At 41.7% G+C, this 25,925-nt stretch overlaps 2 protein-coding genes across 6 annotated transcripts in view; both read left to right on the forward strand.

The window, feature by feature from the left end:
* The first annotated feature begins 308 nt into the window (after positions 1 to 308).
* psmd2 (proteasome 26S subunit ubiquitin receptor, non-ATPase 2) lies at positions 309 to 11,551 on the forward strand. The gene is made up of 21 exons (XM_086125678.1): positions 309 to 490; positions 881 to 937; positions 1,032 to 1,196; positions 2,239 to 2,360; positions 2,496 to 2,720; positions 2,821 to 2,979; positions 3,093 to 3,237; positions 4,613 to 4,673; positions 4,886 to 5,032; positions 5,120 to 5,226; positions 5,329 to 5,456; positions 6,670 to 6,757; positions 6,860 to 7,022; positions 8,274 to 8,375; positions 8,500 to 8,648; positions 8,719 to 8,802; positions 9,846 to 10,014; positions 10,200 to 10,294; positions 10,372 to 10,498; positions 10,614 to 10,732; positions 10,891 to 11,551. Exons 1-21 carry the CDS (start codon positions 368 to 370, stop codon positions 11,071 to 11,073), a joined length of 2,718 nt encoding a protein of 905 aa, XP_085981804.1. The 5' UTR covers positions 309 to 367; the 3' UTR covers positions 11,074 to 11,551.
* A 1,348-nt stretch (positions 11,552 to 12,899) lies between these two features.
* eif4g1b (eukaryotic translation initiation factor 4 gamma, 1b) overlaps positions 12,900 to 25,925 on the forward strand; it is a 39,620-nt gene continuing 26,594 nt past the window's right edge. For 2 of the 5 annotated variants that reach the window (XM_086124997.1, XM_086124998.1), the window contains exons 1-6: positions 12,900 to 13,010; positions 15,362 to 15,402; positions 15,512 to 15,633; positions 16,986 to 17,072; positions 21,903 to 22,097; positions 22,605 to 22,707. In XM_086124997.1, coding sequence (XP_085981123.1) covers positions 15,559 to 15,633; positions 16,986 to 17,072; positions 21,903 to 22,097; positions 22,605 to 22,707 — 460 coding nt within the window. In that variant the 5' untranslated portion in view covers positions 12,900 to 13,010; positions 15,362 to 15,402; positions 15,512 to 15,558. Of the gene's footprint in view, positions 13,011 to 15,361; positions 15,403 to 15,511; positions 15,634 to 16,985; positions 17,073 to 21,902; positions 22,098 to 22,126; positions 22,708 to 25,925 lie in introns of those variants that run through there. The other 3 variants (XM_086124999.1, XM_086125001.1, XM_086125000.1) reach the window with 3 other exon arrangements.

The raw sequence follows: 25,925 nt of genomic DNA on the forward strand, positions 1-25,925 counted from the left end.
ACAAAATTAAATTGAAGAATTTACGAACATTTTACTACAAACCATGCGAAGAAACCAAACTAACTTTACACATAACGGTTAAACCAAACCTATGGACTATATGGAGAAAGATTTTTAAATATTGCTGTAGTCTGCTAGGTAAATGGTTGTATTTTCATGAACGGAATACTTCCGCGATTTACCCTTCGCGTCGTCATAGTATTTTACTGTTGTATTTGAAATGTGCACGGCAAGCAGTAGTAAAATACCCAACCAGTAGGGGCAGTAAATAAACAACTTCCAGCATTTCTGTACGGCAAAGAAAAAGAAACACTTCCGCTCTCTGGTTGATCTTTCTATCGGCAGAACGTTTAAGGAGCTTGCAAACATGGAGGACTCCAAAAACAAAGACAAGAAGCAGTCCGAAAAATCCGCTGAGAATGAAAAGAACAAGGAAAAGGACTCGCAACCTTCGGGGAAGGATAAAGAGAAGAAAGAGGAGCAAGAATTGGTGAACACTGCTTTGTGCTTGTTGTTTCAAGCCACGGGGCCAAGCCGGCTTATTTTGCCTTGTCACTGCCACTTTGACAACATGGCTCAGCAGGCCTCAGTGACTGTCATTCTAAATACACGTGCGTAAAGAGCACATGTGTTGTTATTATTTGTCAGACTTTAAAATCTGGTCGTAACGTTTATCTTAGGCGCGTTATTGTTGCGCAGACAAATCTACGATTTATCTTCTGTCGCCGACACTAGCTAACTGATAAGCTAATTTTAGCATATCATGCTAACGGTAACCTTGCACAGTGATGCCATTTCACGATATTTGTACCATTTATGTTTGAAAATACCAAAACATGTTTATTGACTTTTCATAAGTTCTGTCTTTGTCCTTTTTTAGTCAGAGGAAGATAAGCAGTTACAAGAGGATTTGGAGATGATGGTGGAGCGACTGGGGGTGACTATTTAATCATTTGAATACTCGGAATTTTAGCCAATACATTTGAGAATAAGACTTGACCTTAACCCAACCTGTACTTCCTCCTTTGCAGGAGAAGGACACAGCGTTGTACCGTCCTGCATTGGAAGAGCTGCGGAGGCAGATTCGTTCTTCAACCACCTCCATGACATCAGTTCCCAAGCCTCTCAAATTTTTGCGCCCACATTACGGCAAGCTTAAAGAGATCTGTGAAATCATGGCCCCTGGGGAAAACAAGGTATAAGATTGATTCAGGTGCATTGCGTATGAGCAAAATACACAGTAAGATCTTGCAGATAAATGTACCTCCAACTTTCTGCCAGCAAGGCTGTACCTACAAATTTCTGTTAGTAAGGCTCTGTGGGTACACAGATAAAGACAGTAGATGTAAATTTTATTAGTAGAGCACTTTTCCTATGGCAAGCATAAACTTGGTGTGCTTCAGGATAAAAAACACCGGGATACATTTAAAATGCACCAGGCTATTTTTTTCCCCTTCCTGACCAAGGACATCAAATGCAGGCTATCTAATGTCAAATGAGATTTGCATTTGGTGACGTGTGCTCAGAGTGGATTTGTCCCAATAATAGGGTTTGAAACAGGTCGGTGCAGACAATCCAAACAATTAAAGGTGTTCAATATTTATGACCAAAAATCTTCATGTTTGTATTGAAAACTGACTACTCGCGAGCCATTTGACTCAGTGACATAATGTAAAATAACCTAGGCAATCTAAGATGCCCCCTCACTAACAAACAAGAAATCTGCTGTAAATGAAACCAAATATGTCTTACTCAGTGTTGGATTTTTGTATTAACATGGCTTATCCAGATGGCAGGAAGTCTTTTCTTGCTGACGTTGCCGTCTTACTTCTTGGGAAGCAATCAGCGCACACCTAAAAGTGTAGACTCGTCTTTGTGTTCATGAGATCATTTGTGATTGGAATACTGGATTGTAGACTGGTATCAGAACAGAATTTTAATATTTGTGGTCCTCTGTGTGGAGATTATCGGAGCACACCACACGGAATATAACCAAAACTATAAAATACCTTATTTTTGTTTTGTTCTGTGTTCGGTCTCCCACAGATAAAGACAAATAAATGAAATACATACCTACATGAATACATACTTTAAATGTTAAGATTTAAAACATATTTATGTGTAGCATGCCTTAGCTTGACAACCAACCCACAAAATCTTGAGGAGTGGAAACTCTGATTCACGCTTAAATGGGCCAATGAAATTGATTTTAAATTGCTCATACTATTGTTTTTGCAGAGTTTTTGTGCAGATGTGGTATCAGTGCTGGCCATGACAATGAGTGGGGAGAGGGAGTGTCTGAAGTATCGCCTGTTGGGCTCCCAGGAAGAGCTGGCTTCCTGGGGACACGAATATGTTCGGTAATTGGTGTTGACTAAATATAGTCGCCAAAAGAATTTTCCTTGCACTATATTTTTAAAAAAAGTCACTTTTCAAGTTGGCTTTCAGATAAAGATAACATGCTGAAAAAGAAAATCAACCCTTGTCTTTCACAGGCACCTGGCTGGCGAGGTGGCTAAAGAGTGGCAGGAGGTGGAGGAAAACGATAAGACCCAGCAGGAGACGTTGCTGAAGCTGGTGAAGGAAATTGTACCTTACAACATGGCACACAATGCTGAGCATGAGGCTTGTGACCTGTTGATGGAAATTGAGAGGCTGGACATGCTGGAGGACTACATCGATGAGAACGCCTATGGCAAGGTTTGCCTCTACCTCACAAGGTATGTTCATTTTATAACTTGCTATAATCACTATGTTTGGTATGTTTACTGTAATTAGGTCCTCAAAAAGTATTTGACATTTTAACCATCACTGTTCCAGTTGTGTGAGCTATGTTCCGGAGCCTGAAAACTCTGCATTGCTACGGTGTGCCTTGAAGATCTTCAGAAAGTTCAACCGGCATCCAGAGGCTCTTCGATTGGCCCTGATGCTCAATGATGTGGAGCTCGTCGAAAACATCTTCACTTCTTGCAAAGACATGTGAGGACTTTATACCTTAAGATGAAGAGCACTGCTCTGCAGCATTACATTTAGTAATTGTTGCTACAGATAGATGTATTATTTTCACTAACGCCATTGAATTTTCCTTGAAGAGTTATTCAGAAGCAGATGTCCTTCATGCTTGGTCGCCATGGCATGTTCTTGGAGCTTAATGAAGATGTAGAAGATTACGAGGACCTGACAGAGATCATGTCCAATGTGCAGCTCAACAGCAATTTTTTGGCGTTGGCCAGAGAGGTAGGAAAATAAAGGGTGGAGGGGAAGAATGCGGAATTACCGGTACATAAATTGCGAGATTAATGTCGGGGTCAAACCTTTCCAACTCGTCTTACAATCATGATGAGTTGTATTTGTTAATTTTTTGTATTCACTTCTTATCTTATAATTTATTCATTCAATTATTTATTCTCTTCCACTTATCTGAGTTCAGATTGCAGGGGCAATCTTAAGCAGGGCAGCCCAGACTTGCGTTTTCATAGCCATTTCATTCAGCTCCTCCTAGGGAATCCTAAAGTGTTCCCCAGCCAGCTGGGAGACATAATCTCCCCAATGTGCCCTGGTTCATCCTCGGGACCTCCTGCCAGTGGGACATGCCCACGATAACTCATCAGAGAGGTGTCCAGGTGGCATTCTGATAAGATGCTTGAGCCACCTCATCTGCTCCTCTCAATGCCGAGGAGCAGCGGCTTGACTCTGAGCCCCTCTGTGATCACCAAGCGTCTTACGTTATCTCTAGGGGAGAGCATTGACACAAGGCAGAGGGAACTCATTTTAGCCGCTTGTATCCGGGATCTTATTCTTTCGTTCACAACCTACAGCTCATGATCATAGCTGAGGGGAGGAACAGAGATCGATCGGTAAGTCAAGAGCTTCACATTGCGACTCAGCTCCCGCTTCACTACGAAGGACTGATATAGAGTCTGCATCACTGCAGATGTTGCACCATACCCATACCCCCTGTCGAGCTCCCGCTCCATTCTCCCCTCACTAGTAACAAGACCCCAAGATATTAGAACTCCTCCACTTGGGGCAGGATCTCATCCCAGACCTGGAGAGGGCACTCTACTCTTTTCCGACTGAGGACCAGATGTATACTTTCAGCCCAACCGCTTCACATTTGGCTGGGAACCGCTGCAGTGAGCGTTGAAGATCATGGCCTGAAGAAGCCATCAGTACCACGTTTTCTGCAAAAAGCAGAGATGTTATACTGAGACCACCAAACCAGGCACATTAAAGACCTTGCCTACGCCTAGAAATTCCGTCCATAAAGTTTGTCAACAGAATCGGTGACATCGGGCATCCTTAGCAGACAACCCTCACCGGAAATGATGACGTCTTACTGCCGGCAATGTCAAACCTTAGCTACCGCGTTCACTGGGACACTGCAAATAATGTGACAAGTTGTGGAGGGTTTTACATTTATTAAATATCTATTTCTTTTTGTATCTTATTTTCAACGAAGCATTTATTATTGACTGCATGTTCTGCATACATTGTGGCCATAAGGTCCGTAAGCTCAAAGTATCATTCGGATGGTCTGTATTCACTGGTTGCGGCAACATATTGAAGTATTAATCAAAATCTTGTCACACACTATTTCTGACCTCCACAGTTGGACATCATGGAACCCAAAGTCCCAGATGACATCTACAAAACGCACCTGGAAAATAATAGTAAGTCTTTGAAATACACCTGCATGTGAAAAGGGAAGTCAGACATTGGATTTGTGATGATCGACTACTTTAATTGCATGTGTCCAGGCTAGTGCTTCAAATTGAACAAAATTGTTTTATTTACATTTTACACAATGACGAGTGAATTATTTTTCTTTTTATATGTTTTGTTATTTATACACGTCAAAGGAATTTCTTTTTCTGTGTTCAAGGGTTTGGCGGTAGCGGCTCCCAGGTGGACTCGGCCCGTATGAACCTGGCTTCTTCCTTTGTGAATGGCTTTGTTAATGCAGCATTTGGACAGGATAAACTATTAACAGATGATGGCAACAAATGGTTGTACAAGAACAAGGACCATGGTACTGAAAACTGAATATATAGTAATAACAATAACCTTTTCTGCCTCTGTATTTCTGATCATATCTGTGTGATTTGACATTTTCAAGGCATGTTAAGCGCTGCAGCGTCTCTTGGGATGATCTTGCTGTGGGATGTAGATGGTGGCCTGACCCAAATTGATAAATATCTTTACTCATCTGAGGACTACATTAAGGTAAATTAGACATCACATATTTTTATTTTGCTCTGCCTTAGTAATTGCAGCACAGGAGGTCATCTTGCTTAATTCTTCACCTTTTGTCATCTTCTTTTACAGTCTGGTGCTCTCCTTGCATGTGGCATCGTAAACTCAGGTGTGAGGAATGAATGTGACCCCGCCCTGGCCCTGCTGTCAGACTATGTCCTCCACAACAGTAATACGATGAGGATAGGTGCCATTTTTGGGTGAGGACAAGTAACCAAAAAAAATAAAAAACGTTAAACGCTGAACGGTCGACAATTTTCTATTAGAGCTGTCAGTTTAGCGCTTTTTTATTGGCATTAATTTTAATGAATTTTAACGGGATTAAATTTTTTCTCGCGAGATTAACGTGGCACACGTCACAAGCGGATGTTACGTTGCTCTATAAATAAACCAGAAACGAAACAACAAGCGCGCTGAAGAAGTCCACGCCCATGTCTGTTTTGCCAGCCACGGCAGCGCGAGACACCGAAAACGGATACTTAAAGAGTTTATGAATGGAAAGTTTACTTTTAAAAAGTTGCCAGATTGCTCCACCGACAAGACCAAAGTTACCTGTATCATACAGGTATACGATGTATGCCACTGACGCGATTGTTACTTGTTTGGAACTATTTTGTGTGGAAGGTTACAGCGTTCCGTGTCCATATAAATAGAGCTGGTGGAGCTTCTCTGTGTTTGTCTGACAGTGACGGTGCGCTGCAGTGGTAGCGACCTAGCGAAAATAAAACGTCTCCAGTGTTGTCATTGAACCAAGTGTAGTCATCCGAAATGATGTCTACACCAAACCGTAGAGAGACTTCCGCGCAAGAAGGACCAACAGAATCAACACAGCCTGACTGCTGTGTTCAAAGCAAACTTGAGAAAAACGAAGTATGCAACCATGGTTTAAATCCACTATAGGCTGAGTACTAGTTTCCCTTAGATATGCACTTTATCATGTTATATTGCTCTGTTGTTTTGAGTCCATAAAAAGAGCTGTTAAAGCAGCTGGTGTGTGACAAAATATTTTTTCACTGTTGTTGATGGACAGTAATATTGTGTGAGAGTATGTGTGAATAACTGCTCCAAGTGAAAAATGTTCATGTAAAATTGAAAATTGAAATTGTTATTTCAGTAAATATTTGCATTTTGCACATAGAAAACTTTAAAGAGCATTAAAATGGGGGAAAAATAGGGCAAAAAATATAAAGGGAAATTCAGAAACGATAAAAAATGCGTGAGTAATCACGATTAATTTTTTAGTTCATTTGAGTTAACTATGACAGTTGCATTTTTAATTTGATTAAATATTTTAATCGTTTGACAGCTCTATTTTCTATGCATGTGTACCTACAGCTTAGATGACCTTGCGTTGTGGTGAACGTTGAATCAGTTTTCTCAATACATGCTAAATGTTAACATCTTCCTTTACAGATTGGGTTTAGCTTATGCTGGCTCGAATAGAGAAGATGTCCTGTCCTTGCTTCTGCCTGTCATGGGCGACTCAAAATCCAGCATGGAGGTGTGTTTTGTTGCATGATTGGTTTACCTGCTGATCTTTCTTCACATGCTCGAATGTGCCCCCCAAAAAGTATCTAATTTTCTGGGTTTATTTTCCATCCAGGTGGTTGGCGTGACAGCATTGGCATGTGGTATGATTGCTGTGGGGTCGTGTAACGGTGACGTGACCTCCACCATTGTGCAGACCATCATGGAGAAGAACGAACAGGAGCTGAAAGACACATATGCTCGCTGGCTCCCTCTCGGTTTAGGACTCAACCATTTGGGTAATAATCAATCGCCAGTATTTTTAAAAAAAAAATATATATTTTTTGGGAAGGGCATGAAAACCTTTAACTGTAGTGAGCTGGAAAAAAGTTGGAGTCACAGAAATAACCACACTCCATTCAGAGTAATGATACCTATGTGATACAAGTTCTACGACACATCCTGGCTTGCTTCTTTTAAATGTTTTTGAATGACCCTCCCTCATTTCCATCAACAACGATTACAGATAGTTACTGTTTCAATAGTATTCAAATTACTGGCAAAAAAAAAAGTAGTAGTGTTAGTTAAACTTACAGTGCTAATTATTGCCTGTAGGCCCTATGACAGTACACACAAATAGACTCACACATCACTCAACAAGGGATTACACACCCAGTCTTGCTCTTTGATATGAACGCAGACAATTGAGGTGGTCCTCACTCTGTAATCAGCAACTTTATTAATGTCGTTTGCTGGAGTCCAGAGACCCAAAGGTGGCGGTTAAGTTGATCTCATTTTCGAGAAAAATTGCAAAATCATTGTCAATGGAGACTGCTCAGACATTGGCGACATTGTGGCTTGAATGTTTATTCTGTGCGCACAATCTAGAACGTATGTTTATATCTATTTGTTATTCACAATATGGTTGATTGATAGAAAGATCGATAGACACTTTATTCATTCTCAAGGGATTCAGTAATATACTGTACTATCTAATATTGCGGTTATATTTTGGTTCTGTTACTATGTAATGAAACGGCATGAATGCGACAGTCACTCACTGTTGCTCATTCCCACAATGAGCTCCACATTGATTGTCCAGCAGCCACTTTACTGCCGCCTTCAATATATTTCCCTCTGCCAGTATTCTATTTTCAATACAGTAACTGATTTAGAGTAATCCTTTGTTTTTCATGGTTAATGGGGACCAGAAACACCTCACAGAGGATTTTTTTGGACAATTAATCACACTTAATGTCATAGTTTGGCTGGCCCTGCGACTCATACTATACTCCAATGTTTGATCTCAATGCTAAATTGTAATTATGTGTTTTTTGTACAAGAGTAAATAAGTTACATGCACGTTTAAAACTTTGACCATGAAACTACTATGATTCTCTTTCTGGTGCAATCATTTGGTATTTTTCCATGAACTGTTTTTAATGGTCTTGACAAATCTCATGGATTACCACAAATAGAGCAATTTGGCTCAAGTCAATTTTTTCCCCCTTCTTTCTCGTCTTATTTTCCCTTTCATTATTCCATCATAGGTAAAGGAGAGGCCATCGAGACCACACTGGCAGCTCTCCAAGTTGTTCCTGAACCTTTCCGCAGTTTTGCCAACACGCTCGTCGATATATGTGCTTATGCAGGTTAGTTTTTATTGACTAATTTTTCTCTGTTTGCACATGCAAATACCCCATCTGTTGTGAAAGGACTAAATAAATGGAGATGTATTTTGTTGAGAGAATCTTCTTATGTCATCACCCGTTCTAGGTTCTGGCAATGTGTTGAAGGTGCAGCAGCTTCTCCACATCTGCAGTGAGCACTATGAGGCCAAGGAGAAGGAAAAAGAGGAGGACAAGGACAAAAAAGATAAAAAAGACAAAGATAAGAAAGAAACAGCTGACATGGGCTCTCACCAGGTAAATGGTGAACATTTTCATTTTTTATTCCTAAAATTATTAGATTTAGTATCACTTTGTTTCATCCTAGGGAGTGGCTGTTCTCGGTATTGCACTCATCGCTATGGGGGAGGAGATTGGCTCTGAGATGGCATTGCGGACATTTGGACATCTGGTGAGTACTTTTCATTTTTGGTTTTTCACTGCTCTCTCTAACAAAGGAAAGATCTTTTTCGCATCCCTAAAATTTGGCAGATTGGACACACAATTGCTTCCTGGGGGAAAATAATGGATTGCATAATTTATTGAGCTACACAATTAAGTCTGCAGCCATTTGAATGGCACACTTTGGCTGTTGGATTAGAGAGTAGAGGTTCCCACGTGGCCTGGGGGAATCTGTAATGCATTGCATTAAGGGAGCATTCCAAGCACGACACTGACAACAGGAACCTGTTGTGGTTATTGTTGGAGCCTCTGAGCCCACTGAGTATACTGACCTTTGGACACACAAATGTAATTTGGTGTTTAGTTTCAAAGGTTTTGGTGAGTGCGCAGTAAGTAATATGTTGTGTTAATCTGTAGGCAATGATGTGTAAAATTAAGTCTTTGCATTTGTTTGGTATAAGGAAAAATAAAGCCGCTTCCAGGAGCAGTTTGGAAGAATGGAATTCTCATTTGCTTTTTCCATCAAGCTCGCATCTCACTGAGCGATGAACGCTTGCGATTGTAGTAAATGTTGGGTTTTCATCGGGGTTCCGAAAAGGTTGTAAAAATGTTTGAAATTGTTTACAACCTTTAGGAACCCTGATGAAAACCCAACATTTGCAAGCGAAGGGCATACCATCGATAAAAATAATGCCACATTGCCCAACCCTCCGTCCTATTGTTCACTGAAGGACTTTATTTAGGTCTGTTACATTTATTCATGAATTAATTGAAGACATTACGTCATACTACAAAAGTCATTAGGTGTCTGAAAATGACTCGGAATGTATTTTCTGAGATTTGCAGGCTGCATATTCCATTATATATTTTTTTAAACAGTTTTCAATGTTTTATTTATTTGCTGTTGTGGGGCCAGAACCACATTTGTCACAATTAGCTAAATGTAATGTTTTCACAAATCTTGACTCTAAGTCAGACCACACATGTGGGCGTTGCAAATTATTGACCAGTGTGAAGTTTTTTGAAGTCTTTTGTGCTATTTTTCTAAATCAGCTGCGTTATGGTGAGCCCACTCTGAGGCGAGCGGTGCCTCTTGCTCTGGCTCTCATCTCGGTGTCCAACCCCCGTTTGAACATCTTGGACACCCTCAGCAAGTTTTCCCACGATGCTGACCCTGAGGTCTCACACAACTCTATCTTCGCCATGGGCATGGTGGGCAGTGGTGAGTTTAGAGCTACTAAATATTTAAAGTTGTATGTCAGACCTAGGGCGATCAACCGGCCTTAAAAAGGTGCTTTTCCACAAAAATGTCCCGATACTGATTGGTGCCAATCAATCGGAGCACCCCTAATCACAGTTTCCATCCCATTTCTAACTGACAAATTTCCCCCCACCCCACTTTTCCAGGAACAAATAATGCCCGCTTGGCTGCAATGCTACGACAGCTGGCACAGTATCATGCCAAAGACCCAAACAACCTCTTCATGGTTCGGCTGGCCCAGGTGTGTGGTGGCGTCACAAAGCAACGTGTGTTTGTCTGTGACAAACAATTGACTTTGTGCTGTTTGTGCATCTACAGGGTCTGACTCATCTGGGTAAAGGCACACTCACACTGTGTCCCTACCATAGCGACAGACAGCTCATGAGTCAGGTTGCTGTGGCTGGGCTGCTCACAGCGCTCGTTTCCTTCCTCGATGTCAAGAACAGTGAGTTCATATTGCCTTTGCTCTTTGCTTTCACACACACTTCACTATTCATCATCATTCTTCAGTGATTTCTTTGCATTAAAATTCCACCTGGGTGTGACTGTGTGAATTGCAGTAATCCTGGGGAAATCTCATTACATTCTTTATGGCCTGGTAGCAGCCATGCAGCCGCGTATGCTCGTCACCTTTGACGAGGAACTCCGACCACTGCCTGTTTCTGTCAGAGTTGGTCAGGTAAATTCTTGTCCAGAGTACCGGTATATGACAAATGTCATGAGTAAATGGTCAAGGAAGTCACCATGATTTCACAACATTAATTAAGATAACTTTTATTCATTCCACAATGGGAACATTTGCAAGGAAAGATTGAAGCTTTTATGATGTCTCCTCAGGCCGTGGATGTTGTGGGCCAAGCAGGAAAACCCAAGGCCATCACAGGGTTCCAGACCCACACAACACCAGTTTTGCTGGCACATGGAGAGAGAGCGGAGTTGGCCACAGAGGAGTACTTACCTGTCACCCCCATCCTGGAGGGCTTTGTTATTCTTCGCAAGAACCCCAACTATGAAACCTAGACTGTCAACCCGCCGTCCCCTATCTCCAGCCTCCTTGTGTTTTCAAGGGTAACCCTCCATGGCTCTGTGCTATCTCTATAACTTGTTTTAATACATTGCTAGAAAGAGCAATGGTGCGATGCCAATGACCTGGCCCAACTGTCTTAAAAAGGGGATTGTTGGGAGTCTGGCTAATTGGACTGCTTTGACAAGGGAGAGGTTCACTTGGACCTTATACACACAACACAGATTTGCCCTGGACCAGCGCTTGCTTGGCTTCCATTCAAACATCTTCAACATCCATCTCCAGCCCTCCTGTAAATCTTTGAGTTATCACAACATTCACCAAGCCTTTTCAGTGCAACGGATGTTTTGTTCCTACTATTTACATCCTCATTTGTAACAAAATCATTAAAGTGTTTGTTTTTTTGTTTGTTTTGTTACAGTACTGTATATGGTTTGTTCAAAAATAAAATGAGGATCCACGTTGTAAAATGAACATTGGTACATTTTTTTCATCCATCCATTTTCCAATCCGCTTATCCTCATAAGGATTGCGGGCCTATCCCAGCTGTCTTCGGGCAGTAAGCAAAGTACACCCTGAACTGGTTGCCAGTCAATCGCAGGGCACACATAAACTAACAACCATTCACACTCACAATCACACCTGGGGACAATTTCGAGTGTTCCATTAACCCGCCATGCATGTTTTTAGACTGTGGGAGAAACCGAAGTATGCAGAGAAAGCCTATGCAGAGAAAGCCCACGCAGCCACGGGGAGAACATGCAAACTCCACACAGGAAGCCGGAATCGAACCCTAGATCTCTGCACTATGAGGCTGGCGTGCTAACCAGTTGTCCACTGTGCTGCCCACATTTTTTTCACTATTGCTTTTTTTTTTTTTGGTGAGGGGGCAAATTTTAAAACCGCTACCAGGAATTGAATGTAGCCTGTTCACTCTTTCCTCCCAAGCTGGCGTCTGACCACAACGCACAAAAAACGTCATCGTGCACAATAGACAATCTCATATCCAAGGCTATTATGTTACATTGTAAGCATGACTTACTCGTGACTGGGTGTTGCAAAACTAAGATGTACTGGTTTTATGTTTTTATCTTATTTAGAAGGGGAGTGTGGGGGGCGGGGTAACAATAAAAAAATGCAAAAGAAGTTCGTACTGTAGTGTTAAACTTGCGCGTGTCGAGCAGTCGCGTTGGTCAGGCGTTACTGAATCCTAAAGTGCATCTGAAACTCCACCTCTAATAAGAAGCGTCTACTAACAGAGGCAAGTCTAAGTGGTGGTGCGTGTTGGAAGCTTAGCGGTCGCTGGAGTCTGTTTGCATAGGACAGTGATTCCCAACCTTTTTGGTCTTATTTTAAATCCAAAGCACTGATCTCCATGCATTATTTTAAGCATTTATTTTGAAGGTGGCCAACGCAACTGGTTGGCGGCGTGTTACCGTAATGCACACAATGGACAGTCTTAACAATAATTGGGGCGGCTGGCTTGACTTGGTTTTACCATGTGGAAACCGTCTTGACCGCTGTAAAATAAATATTAGCCCACGTCGCTACAATAAAACCTACTCTGTAATATCAGTTGAGTTCACGTGAGAACACATCTACAGCGAGTGAACGTTATAAACGTCATGGCTGTGCATTATATATTTTTTAGATGTATGACTGATTTAATGGTATATATATATTAGTTTAATAAACAAGGCTGTGCAACTTCTATTCAGTATTTCTAGTAAAGCGACTGAGAAAAATGACTTTGTTGTAACGTTCCTCAGAAGTTTATTGTCGGCGGTGGAAGTTTTGAGGGGCATGCGATATCCAATTGCCTTTTACGACTGAGAACTCCTTTCAAGTGACGGGATTTGGCCGGAATTACGATGGTACCGGCTTCCGGGAGGACTTTCTGTCCGTCCGGCTCTGCGGACTCAAGGAGAGAAAGGTAATGAAACGCCTTTTACGTGGAATTCTTATTTATCATCTGCCAAACATAAATTCGGTGACTGTGAGATTCCGTATATATATCTCACTGAAATATATATACAGGGAGATCATTCATAAAAATGTACATGGGTATACTCGTAATATTCCAAATCTTAGTGAGTATAAAATTACTTATTATGAGTCGTACTGCTGTTTTGAGGGATTAGCCTGTCTGTTAGCTAGTTCCCACTTAGCATCAGCATCCTCAAACGACGTGTGTGTTCTTGCCTTAGTTTAAACTGGCCTCGAAATTAACACGCCAGTAAAAACGAGAAACCACTTAAGTCCCAAATCAAGTGACATAATAGAATGCTGCGTTTTAAAATAAACACATACGCATTTCTCATGTTGAAACAATCATTACGTACTACTTTATGGGATTGTTGTTCACCGGCTAATAGGCTGAATGACAATCACTGTTGTGTCCACGCCTTACTTTGCCTCATTGGAGAAAGTTGTTGGTGTGCTTTTGAAAGCAGCTTCACAAATCATTCTCAAATACAACGTTTTGACAACTTTCTTATGTAGTGATGGGAATGGATTTCCACAATCCACACTTGCTCAAGACGTTCGGTTTCTGTTGGAAGTCACATTGACTGTATTTCATTCCACGACATGTGGGTCCTTGCATAGTGGGTTGACACTGCAGCTACTCGAAGAAAGCGTGCTCTGTACACATCTGTCCCACCTATCTATAGACTAAAGAGTCATCTTGGTGAAACAATATAAACACGGACTCACACGATGGTGGTGTTTTATTGCGTTTCTCCCAAGTTCGAGCACATCGCACTGAAAGCATGCGGTTAACACATCATACCGCAGAGATGCATACCTGTCAACTCATACGGTTTAGCCATAGTTCATACGGATTTTGTGGTGAATCTTACGTATATGGCCGTATCGCACAAAACATACGGATTCTGAAAATTTCCGTCCCCCCCCCCCCCCCCCCCCCCCCCCCCCACATGTAGTTCCGTTTGCTTTTGCCCAGAACGGTGCTCGTCTACTTGTATGCTTTCATTTCCGGAATACAACTCTGAACACAGTAATGCCACTAAGTAGAATGATGATTAGACATTAACCAGACATTGTATTATGGAGATCTACAATAAATATCATTGAAAATGTCGTGTTTTTTTCTGTGCCGTTATTTTCTATTTTGACATAAAATGCTTTGGTATGTTATAAGGATTTTTTGCTCTTTATAAGGATTGTTTTGGTAGTTTATACAGGTTGGCGCTCCGAAAAGTTGACAGGTATGGAGATGGCTCTCTGCCAGTGGTTCTTAACCTTTTTAGCGGTACCGAACCCAACTAATTAATATGCACATTCACAGAAACCTTCATTAATGAAAAATAAATATAAATATATTTTTTACAAATTCAATACAGTATGTAAAAAACGTATTATTAAAAACAGAAAAAAGAAAAGAAAATTTCAAGAGGTAAGTATACTTTTTTTTGTACGACGTTCTATCACAACAGTCACACTTGACGACTAAGCGAACTAAATTTCCCACAGCACTGATTGGACAAGCAATATAAAGTGATCATCTGCAGCCAGTGATGGCCAAGCGGGTGTGTTATAACTACCGTACTGTAATTGACATGTTGAGTCGGGTGTCTTATCTCCATAGCAGAGGCTCCGTCGAACCCCTGAGACTGATTCACCGAACCTCTAGTGTTCAATCGAACCCAGGTTAAGAACCACTGCTCTATGCCTTATTGCGAGATACAGTCGCTAGCACATCTTCGCGTAAATACACACCGGGTATTTATTAGATGCTATGTATGGCTATCGTCATTTTGGTTTCAAACAGACACGCCCATGTTTTACAGAAACACTGCCACCGTTTAAAATGCAAAATCCATCAGGATTCTTTTGCATCTATCTAATTAAAAGAGAATTCCTTTGGTGTGTGCATGTAGATCACACTAGTGTGATGTAAGGCGATTTTTGAAGTGCAAAACGGTGTTAACCATTGTTCTTGTTTGATGTAAAAACTGAACTCACTCTCAATAATAATGAAAATGGGTCATGGATGTGGTCATGAGTCTTCAGTGGCACATTGCTGTTTGTGGTTGTTTGGAGGCAAGTTGCTTCACAAAAACGCAAAACAACTCACTCTTTGGTTAGTTCATGTAAAATGTGCTTAAATTTCACTAGCTATCGAAAAGTCTTGCATGATGTCATTATTTATCAAATGACCTTATAATCATTGGCGACTGTATCTATTTTATTATGTTCAAAGAAAGAACTGATAAGTGAAATAATGGGCATATCTGACAATGCTGTTATCTATGTCTTTAGGAGAAAATCTTGAAATCACAACTCCTTACAGATTCATACATGTAAGTATTCCGAGCCGGAGCAGGCAACATCAGTTACACCAAACATCTCTCAGTTGAGAGCCAAATGTTTTCACTCTTCAACATTGAATTCCTTGTTCTTTTCTTGAAGATCTGTACAGAGGTGTGCCTCTCCTTCCTGATGCAGAACCCCATGAAATGAATAAAGCACCACAGCCTATAACAGGACCCCCCTCAATTCCCCACCCTGCCCCGTCCCCTGGCCTTTCACAGGTAAGGGACTGTTGGTAAGTTAATAACTGTCATTGTACCGGTAAAGGGCATTTGACAACATAAGAAATAAGTGATTCATCTTCATTCTAAAGTAATCTTTCCTTTAGATGACAAAATGTGTTTTTTGGAAAGCTCTTTCAACATTTTCCCCATTTTCTCGATAATTTTACATTAAATGCCGTTTAAAAAAGGAAGGGAAAAAAAGCAAGGAAAAGGGAGACATTTGAGACTGAGGCTCGCAAGTAAACCCCTTACCATTAAAGATACAAGCCACATAAAACAAAATAAGGTACACACAGTTTACTGGGTCTTGTGGAGGAAGATGAAAATGCCATCATGATCATGAAGAGGGGAGCCATTAAGCGGTTGAAAACGGTTGCTGAGATGCAGAGATGCTGCTTTGAGAACCGTTTCGTTTCCTTTTCTGCGGGCCTGTACGAGAGGCTTCCCCGAAAGTTCTCTTGTGCTGTGCTAATGAGTGGAGTCATGCTTCCGAAGAAATCTGGCGGTAAAGAACCAACCTTAAAGTGCTGCTTCACTTGTGCTCTTCAACAAAGTGCAAGATTCAGGTTTGTAAAAATAAGCAAGCAAAAAGTGCCTGGAAAATGGTTGGAACCAACACAGTTTTGCAGGCATCCATGCTGTGTGCCCCTGTGACGTCCGAGCATTTTTGTTGCAGTGACGATGGAAACTTTTTTCAGAAACCTTCGTTTTTAATGAAAAAATCACCGGACACGTGAATGACTGGGTAAACTGCAGAAAAATATCTCCCGTTTGCAACACACTCGGCTACGTGTTGACATCCAACACCACCCCATAACGCCCCCCCGCCCTCCCACCAAGACACACACACACACACACACACACACACACACACACACACACACGCACGCAAAATCTATTTCAATGGCCAACAGTTAGACGCAGATTTTCGATGTTCGCGGGCAGGCCTGATTGCCATCCCCCTGGGATTGGGGGGTCCACTGTGCACATATATTGGAAAAATTGTGATAGAACTGATTCTTTCATACCCATCCAGCTATCCGTTTGTTCATGAATTTTCTGGACCACTCGTCAATGTATCCATAACGTCTTTTAATATCGATAATGATACGCAGTGATAGACATTTATAAGATTAATAATAGGATGTTGTACTCCCATGCAGTCACGATGAAGGGAGAAAGTTTGCTGTGGTTGGTATGTTCTTCACATCCTTGCACATTGCTTCAGTTTATTTTGTGTGGGTTAACGTCTGATCATCTGAAGATACTCCCCTTTTCCATTCCCTAGTCCACCTGTCATGTGTTCCACTTTGCTCTTGTTGATATCGTCCACTGTCATTTATTTGCAGCCCCCTTTCTCCCCTGGGCAGCAGCCCCCTTCTGTTGTGTTTGCCACCCAACCGTCTCAAATGAACCCAACGCCACAGCCCAGACAGGTAGGATAACTCATGTTTTTATATCCCACAACACTGACAAACACGAACCTATAAACAGTAGAAGGATTTAGCAGTATTTAAAAATAGCTTGAATGTAAGAACACATATAGGTACAGTACGAATAACTCAAATCAAAGCTCAGCGGTGGGAGTGGTTTACTCACATTCGTGGCTAAAAGTACAGTACATATACTTTTAGCCGCAAATGTGAGTATACCACTGTGAAATATATATATAAAATGTGATTTAACACTTGTGTAATGTTAAACAAATTAATAGCAGTGCTGTCCTTATCGTTCAATAAAACACCAGCACATTTTTCGACGTGTGGACATGTCGAAGAGCAGGGGTCACCAGCGTGGTGTTCTCGGGCACCTGCTCACCCCCATGGACCACATGAGTAACTGCAGAGCAGTTCTAGAAGTATTTCCCCAGCAATGGGATATTGTGATTGTCTCGGGAAAAGTGCTCATTTGAAAATGTGAACACCGGAAGAAATGTACAACGATAGTTCTGCCATAGATAATTCTTTTTTCTAATTATTGTCAGCAGGGCTGGGCAGTATGACTGAAAAGTATATCAGGATAATATAAGTTTTTCATATTGGTCTAGACCAGGGGTGGGCAAACCTTTTGGCTCGGGGGCCACATTGATTTCTAAACTTGACAGGTGGGCTGGGTCAGCACAAGATACGGTTCATATAAAAAACTGTATATGTTGACAGTCCATACCAAACATCAACAGAACAAAATCATTAAAGTATTACCATACTTTTTTTTTTTAATGAGAACAGTGAAACAACTGTGGTATATGTCCTGTATGAACGTCCAAGTATGTTAACAACATACTGTACATGTGTGACAACACAAGCAACAATATATTGCGCCAAAACTGCAGCATACAGTGCAGGTAGGTGACAAAATATAACAAAGTTAGGACTATTTGCTACAAAATGACATGAGTAAAAGACCTGGTGGTTTCTTTCCACTCACTCACTGTCTCGAACTTGACCTCTCCTCGATCACCACACAAGACAGCGTTGCTCAGCTGATGTCGTGCAATGAATTTTTGATGCCAGCCACAGGACACTTCGAAGTCTTCGATGCCCATAGTTAGTGTTATGGAACTCGCTTTCTCTCTTATTAGCGGTCCAGTTTGTGGAAAGTTTTTAGCACGATAACAGTCAAGCCATTCCAGGAAACGTGTATTTACTCGACTGTCCGTCGAGCCGCAAGCAATTCACTATGAGCATGGAAATAGCCAGAATCGGACTGAGCAAGAATCGCTTCCTCGTTTTTCAAAGTCTCGTAGATTTGAGACTTTCCAACTCCAAACGTCTCCTGAATGTTTCGTACTTTGTAACCTGCTTCGTTTAATCAGATACACTTCACTTTCTCTTTCGCGGCCATTACTGTTCCTCTTCGTTTGGATGCCATGATCTACAGGACGTAAAAATATTCGCAATTCCAGTAAAACTCACTGCAATAAAGAGTCTCTTGCATGTCGCTGTTTTGGATCCAATGATAGAAATAGCGGCGCGGACAGCCGGACACACTTATTCCGTCGTATCGAGCGGGAGTTGCTTGAGTTGGCGCGACTGCGGGCTTCCGTGTCGTCTCCCCCTCCCTCCCTGTGCTCTGCAACTTCAAGTAACTGCACCACCTGGCGTTGAAATGCCTGTCATTACAAGTCCAAATGAAATGAATGCAATCATTTACATCGAACCATAATTGTGTACCAACCTTCGGCGGGCCGGATTAAAAAGACCAACGGGCCGGATCCGCCCCGCGGGCCGTAGTTTGCCCACCCTGGTCTAGACCAGGAGAATGGAGAATATTTTTCTTTTCTCTTTTTAGTATATAAGTATATATATATAGTATATATATATAAATAAGGACCCTAATAAAGGCTGAAATTAGGTAATTTATTCTAACATTTTTGAATAAGAAGTCCACGCAACCATGAAAAAGCCAAATGAACTCGTAAAAATAAAGATTAAATTTTTTAATGTGCTTTGTAGGACAGGGCGATATGGCCGAAAAATGTTTCACGATACAAAAAGTATGGTATTTTATGCAATATAAGGTGCTTCATAGAATAAGGATCACCTTCGTTGAATGGCCTATTTTAAAAGTGTTTTCATTTATAGGGCGCACCGCATTATAAGGCGCATAGAATAGAAGCTACAATAGTGGCTGCGGTTGCGTTATGCATCCACTGGATGAGCTACTCAAGAGAATATACAATACAAGGCAGCTTTATTCATCAAGAGCTTTCACAACCGCTGCAGCTGTAATAAAGCCCTTTCGAGAAACATTTAAAATACTACAGCCAAGAAATCAGAATATTGATCCATATATATATATGTACAGTATATATATATATTTATGAGGCGCACTGTCAGCTTTTGAGAAAATTGAATGCTCTTAGGCCCGCCTTATAGTGTGGAAAATACGGTATTTCATATCAGTCAATGTTGATAACTATGATTTTTTTTAAACCTATTTTGCAAACCTGTTTTTATGTACATACATTGTGATGTAGTGTAATGTGAAAAGTTGCTCCTCCACCAGTGCCTTGTAAATATTTATTTTCGTTAGACGCTAGAGCAGGGGTGGCCAACCAGGCAGAGACAAAGAGCCAATTTTTTTACTGTGTTACTGCAAAGAGCCTCATCATACCCTTCCTCACACACACACACACACACACACACACACACACACACACACACACACACACACACACACACACACACACACACACACACACACACGCGGGCTCAGACACACGCACTCACGTGGGTGCCCGCCAGTGCACTCGCGCACATATGCAAGCACACCACGATGAGCAACAGTTGGAACGGGCTGAAAATGAACGAAAGCTAAAGATACAAACAAACAAATCTTTTTTTCCCCCACCCATTTCCTCCTCCCACCCCTTGCGGTCGACTTGGGACCATTTTGCTAGCTCCCGGTCGATTCTGATAGACGTATTGGGCACCCCTGCCTTAAAATAAGAGCTAATTCGCTGTTTGCGCATGAGCAGTGATGCAGTCATCTGATTGGTTGCCCTCTATGTCAATCAAGTAACGGGATTGATGATAGGTTGACGTAGTACGTTCTGTGTATTTAGCGCCTTCGTTTGAATGGCATCGCCACTGCCGACGCTTGTCGTGTGAGAGCCCGGGAGCCGCATTGAACAAGCCAAAGAGCCGCATGCTGCCATGGTAATGGACAGAAATGAGCACCTACGGTGATTTTTATGACGAAAGAAAAGTTTCCAGCCAGAGTCAAAGCTAACTGACGAGCGGCGTGGGATCATTGGTGAACACAGCTTTACTAAGACTGGGAGGAAGCGCCAGACGAGTTACGACACATTTTGTAAATGGATTGTGGATGCTTGGGCTAGCGAGTCTGCTTGCACTGTTGTTTGAGCAAAAGCCATCATTTCTGTGGAGCTGGCATCATTTCTGTGGAGCTGCACGGCAACGAGACTGACTCTGACAATGATGCGAGGGAACCTGGCGTGTTTGATGGAGAACAGAAGATGAGGACTTTGATGGATTTGTAGAGGAGAATAGAGTAAAAAATAATAATACAACAAGGGTCGCGGGGGGTGCTGGAGCCTATCCCAGCCATCTTCGGGCAGTAGGCGGGGGACACCCTGAACCGGTTGCCAGCCAATTGCAGGGCACACACAGACAAACAACCATCCACGCTCCCACTAACACCTAGGGACAATTGTGTTCAATCAGCCTGCCATGCATGTTTTTGAAATGTGGGAGGAAACCGGAGTACCCCGAGAAAACCCACGCAGGCCCGGGGAATACGTGCAAACTCCACACACAGAGCCCGAAGCTTGACTTGAACCCAGTACCGCTCACTGTGAGGTCGACGCGCTAACCACTGGCCCGCCGGGAGGGCACTTAATTTTGCAAAATGGCCTCACAATAAACTGTGGCCAAGCAAACATGCTAACCTCAATTTAATTTTTTTTTATCTATTCAGAAAAAAACATATTTTCTTGTGCCAATTAAATGCTAGGAGTGTAGATCTGATGTTTTGTTATAATTATGAAATACTCATTTTTCACATCAATTTTTCACTTACACAAAAATAAATGTTTCACCGGCATCACGTTGGTCTATTGGGGTGGGGGTCCGTGCGGCTCAGTACCAAGTGCCAACTGGTCCGTGAGCCGGTGGTTGGGGAACACTGCTGTACTAGACTCATTTTAAGTTATCGTTCTCTGTATGTTGCTTGTCACAAGTCACGACTAGGATGATAGTGGAGCATGTCTCTGGCTTCTTTGCTTTGCTTGACTGTGGTGGGCGTTTCTCTCAAACTGTCCCACCTTATTGCTTCCAGTTAATGCATCTCTGTCGTCTTTGTTTGTGTTGCTAAAGGGAAGCTTCAGATCTCTCCAGGTAACTATTTCTCCCCCCACCCTATATTACCATCTTGAGGAGTGTGAGAATATATCTTACTGTTTGTCGAAAGCAGTCATCTCCTGGGTCAGTAGCAGAATATCTATTTCTATCTTCATTGAGTCAACTATGCAGCTATCAGGCTGGGGGAGTCTACTTCACCCGTCCTCGGGCTAATATCAGTTCAATCGTAGTCAATTGAATGTGACTTGATTTTATTTTCACTTCACAGAAAGGTAACCAGTTATAAAGAATGTGTGCTTCTTTTCCCCCTGGTTTCCAAGTTCAAGTTTCACTTCGTTTCTCTACTTCGCGCAATATGGCTTTGTATTGACCCATTGGTCAGGGTGCTCACTTTGCTTTCTCTTCCTCTATCCTTCCTCTCTGGTCCTATCTACCCTCTAGCCCTACTACGCCAACAGAACAAGTTTACCTCCCAGCAGTGGGCATCGAGGTGTTCCAACCAGTAGTGCCCCTCGGTCTGGAACTCCCACCCATGTCTACCAGCCACACCCTGGTTCCCAAATGATTGTGATCCCAGGACAACAGTTGCCCTTCCCGAGCTCACCACAGGGGGCAGCATATTTTATACAAGGACAGGTAGAGGAACAACTCCGGGGATTGGAGGGTGGGTGGGGGTCGGGAGGGGGAGCTGTTGAAATAGTTTTTGCTTTGTGGTGATGTTTACAAAAATAATTTTACACTTTGACTATATTGGAGTTAAAATGTTTCGAACTTTACAAAGAAACACATTATTGAGACGATTTGGCCATCTTAAGTCACAGTACTGTACCTGAAAGATTGATCAATTTCTCATCTCTGAGTTCCCTACCCCTGGCTTAAAGTATCTCCACACGGATGACATCACTCCTACACCACCTGCTTGGAAGGTATTTGTCCGGCTGGTCAAGTGGTACTGGAGCTGTGGTATTGGAGCATAATTATGAATATAACAGAATTACAGTACCAGTGCTGATACGAGCACAGAAGTACAGTATCGGTGCTGTTAGCATGACTGGTATCGGTGCATATAATCATGACTCATGTTCCAATTACAATTTCTCTTCTGTTAACCTTGCTGATTTACTTCTTTTTTTTTTTTTAAAGTACCGTTCACCAACCTATGTGGCCACACCCCAGCAATACCCTGTACCAGCTGGAGCTCCAGGTTTCTACCCAGGCACCAGCCCGTCCGAATATGGTAATTATGGTAAGTCCGAGCCACTGCTTAACATCTGGTTATGGTTCTGCATCAAACAGTACATATTAAAAGTTTGGGTGCACCTTCTGGAGGTAGTCAAGGCTCAACGCACAGCAAATATTCAACTGACCGTTTCCCACAGACATCTGAGCAATGCTTTCAAGCTAAGCAATCTTGATGCTGCTCATCAGCAATAGGGAGCTTGAAATAGAAATTTATAGTTATCTATATAGTATGGATATGGAAGTGTATTTTATAGGTCGATAATTTGCTTGCTGGATTCATCATTATTAGAGCTATTAGGATTTTTTTTTCTCTATTTAAGCAAGTTTGTTATTTTGAAACACATTTCTCAATTTTTATTACTTGACTTTTTGATTGTTGCTCAATGTTGTGTGCTTTGAGTCAAAACTAAACAAAGCTTTCATTTACTGCCTCTGGAAGTCATTTGGGACTCATAGAACCATAGCTACATACATGCCCATTGTTCTTCTTTCTGTTGACAATGGCCCAAGCAGGACTCACTGTTTTCTCTCCAGTGTGAACACTAGTTTTCTTCACTAAATAAAAATGAACATTCCTTCCTCACACTCTCTCTCAGAAAGTTCCTTCTGTCCGGCAACAGTAATTTTTTCAAAGTAATTTTCACTGCCGTTCTTTCTGCAATCCTCACCAACAATGCATACATCCTGATGTTGTCTTAGGTTACGCTCACACTGCAGCTCAATTCTGAATTTTTTTTTTTGCCCTGACGTAACACGTATCAGATTTTTTTTCATGCAGTGTGAACAATAAGTTTATACATATATATAAAAAATTCATATGTTGCTAGAAATCGCATGCGATGAGTCTACATTGACATGCACATCATCAAAAACCCAATATTTTTTTCCATGCTGGTGGGGAAGAGAGTGCTTGGGAGACTACTAATGTTGTCCGTGACTCTGCAGAGTTGTTTTGAGTAACCATTTTCATCTTAACGTTTGACTTTGATTTAATCCCACTTGAAAAAGGACGCATAAAGGGACATTTGTGGTGATAGTAATTCAGCCATGCAGACACTTCATTTATTCTTCGGTAGACGCGTCCATGAAATGAGGTGATGGAGGAGCGTCACATTATATCTCCAAATGATATGCACCGACTCCCGCCTCGCTACTCTGGCGATATGAGATAATAAAATGAGCTTGCACACACGGAAACACCTTTACTTCCCTGTACACGTTGCCATGTGTTGTTCTTTGTGTGCATGTGTATCACATCACGGACACGTTGCATTCACATTTAAATTTGCATTTGTTTTGATAATGTAACGAAAAGATTGGATTTACCAAAAAAAAATCCTAATTGGACATCACGCACTGAAATGTGAATGTAGCCATAGTTTACAAACTGAAAAGGGGTCTATAGTCAGGCCCTGATTGGGCTAAACGTTGGCACTTATATAACAGGTCTGAATGTAAACATTTTGTCAACACTTGAATTCACACCCCGAATATTTTTTTAAGGTTGTTTTATTTTGTGATGAATTTTAGCAACGTGTAATGCCCCCAAATCGGGAAGCGACTGCTTGATTGACATATCAGCAAAGAGGAGGCAATCATAGTATTATTGTTTCCTGACTTGGTATGTCACAATCTGTGGCACACACCTTTCCTAAGCCCTCAGTTTCAAATAAAGACCGGAGAGAAAAGAAGACAACTTCTTTAATGATCCCACAATGGGGAAATTCACTGCAGCAAACAATAATATACAATATTGTTCCAAACGTAAAATAATGGCCTAGTCATTTTTTCGGTCTCATTCAGAAAACGTGAACCAAATGCCAATTTATATTTATTAATAACTTATTTCAAGTGTAAAATTGAATGTTTAAGTAAGGCTGTAGTTGATTTTAGCAGAGGTTTAGCATCCTTTGTTTGTTTTTGTCAAAATATGACTTTGGCCATTATTTTAAGAGGGTGACTAAAAGAAAAGCAATTTAAAAAAACAGAAGAGAGGGAAAATTGTTATTTTTTTGTACGTGTGAGATATATATATATATAGATATATAGATCGATATAGATATACTGTAGATATATAGATAGATAGATATAATAACAGTAGGCAGGCCCACACATCTTCCTTCTGTTGCAAGGGAGGAGTAAAGCTGAGATCCGCTGGAAGAGGCAAAACTTAACAGTGAAAGAAATCATTTTGGGTGGACACCTGTAGAGGGGGCAGGAAGGAGTTAAAAAAAAGGGCATTCAAAAGACCCCTCCTCTCCATTTTGCAGTCGGGTAGACATAGAACATTCGCGGGTCTCACCAAGTGGATGACTCTCAGGGTAGGTGTCAAGATTTACGGTCTCTCTTCGCAGCCCACCTCCCACCCTTTAACTGCTCATGCGCCTGTGCTTAACTCATTCACTCCCAAAGACGTTTAAAAACGTCTTTTCAGACTTGGTCCAGAATTGGCTGGTACTGAATGAGTTAATGGCTCATATCTCATGCCTCTTATTTATGGTATTGGGACACTGTCCAAAAAAAGTGACATTTTTTCCTCTGGCTTTCTGGTTGTGAGCATGCTCTTAGTCTCTCTTGGTCTGTCCTTCCGTCCCTCTTGCAACCTATCGTATGTGGCTTTTGACTATATTTAGGCTGTGTTGCTCATGGTCAACAATGCCGGCTCAGTAATGTGAGTTGGACTGTAATACTTTCACTAGTGGAGAGTCAAGCATGTGTAGTTACCGCTGAGCTGAAAGAGAGGCCTTTTCAGTCTGAACATTTTGTACGCCAATACTTCCTTGCCTTTGACTAAGAGTTGAACTGTTGAGGCCATTTACAAGGCCAGCTAATATCAATGAAGAACAGAATGTCTTGTTGACATTATTGACTGGGTGAACCAACACACACACACACACACACACACACACACACACACACACACACACACACACACACACACACACACACACACACACACGTGCGCGTACACACACCATTACTAAACCCCCAGTTCCTGGTAAAGAACAGCCGCAAAGCGTAAAGCTGCCTCCACCAACTTTAAGTCTAATCAGCTAATCAGAGGCACCTAAACTGTGGTAGATGTGTCCTGACACCCAGTTAACCTGAGCTTGAATGTGACTAGTTCATTCTAAATCAAAGCCAGACCTCAAGCTCGGACAGGGAGTGCACAGCTGAGCAACCACAAAAACTCAGTTGTTTTTCCTTCCCCTCACAAAAAAA

Source organism: Hippocampus guttulatus, chromosome 12 (assembly GCF_054856545.1).
Source record: "Hippocampus guttulatus isolate MCC_2025c chromosome 12, RoL_Hgut_1.0, whole genome shotgun sequence".
NCBI classification, from domain to species: Eukaryota; Metazoa; Chordata; class Actinopteri; order Syngnathiformes; family Syngnathidae; genus Hippocampus; species Hippocampus guttulatus.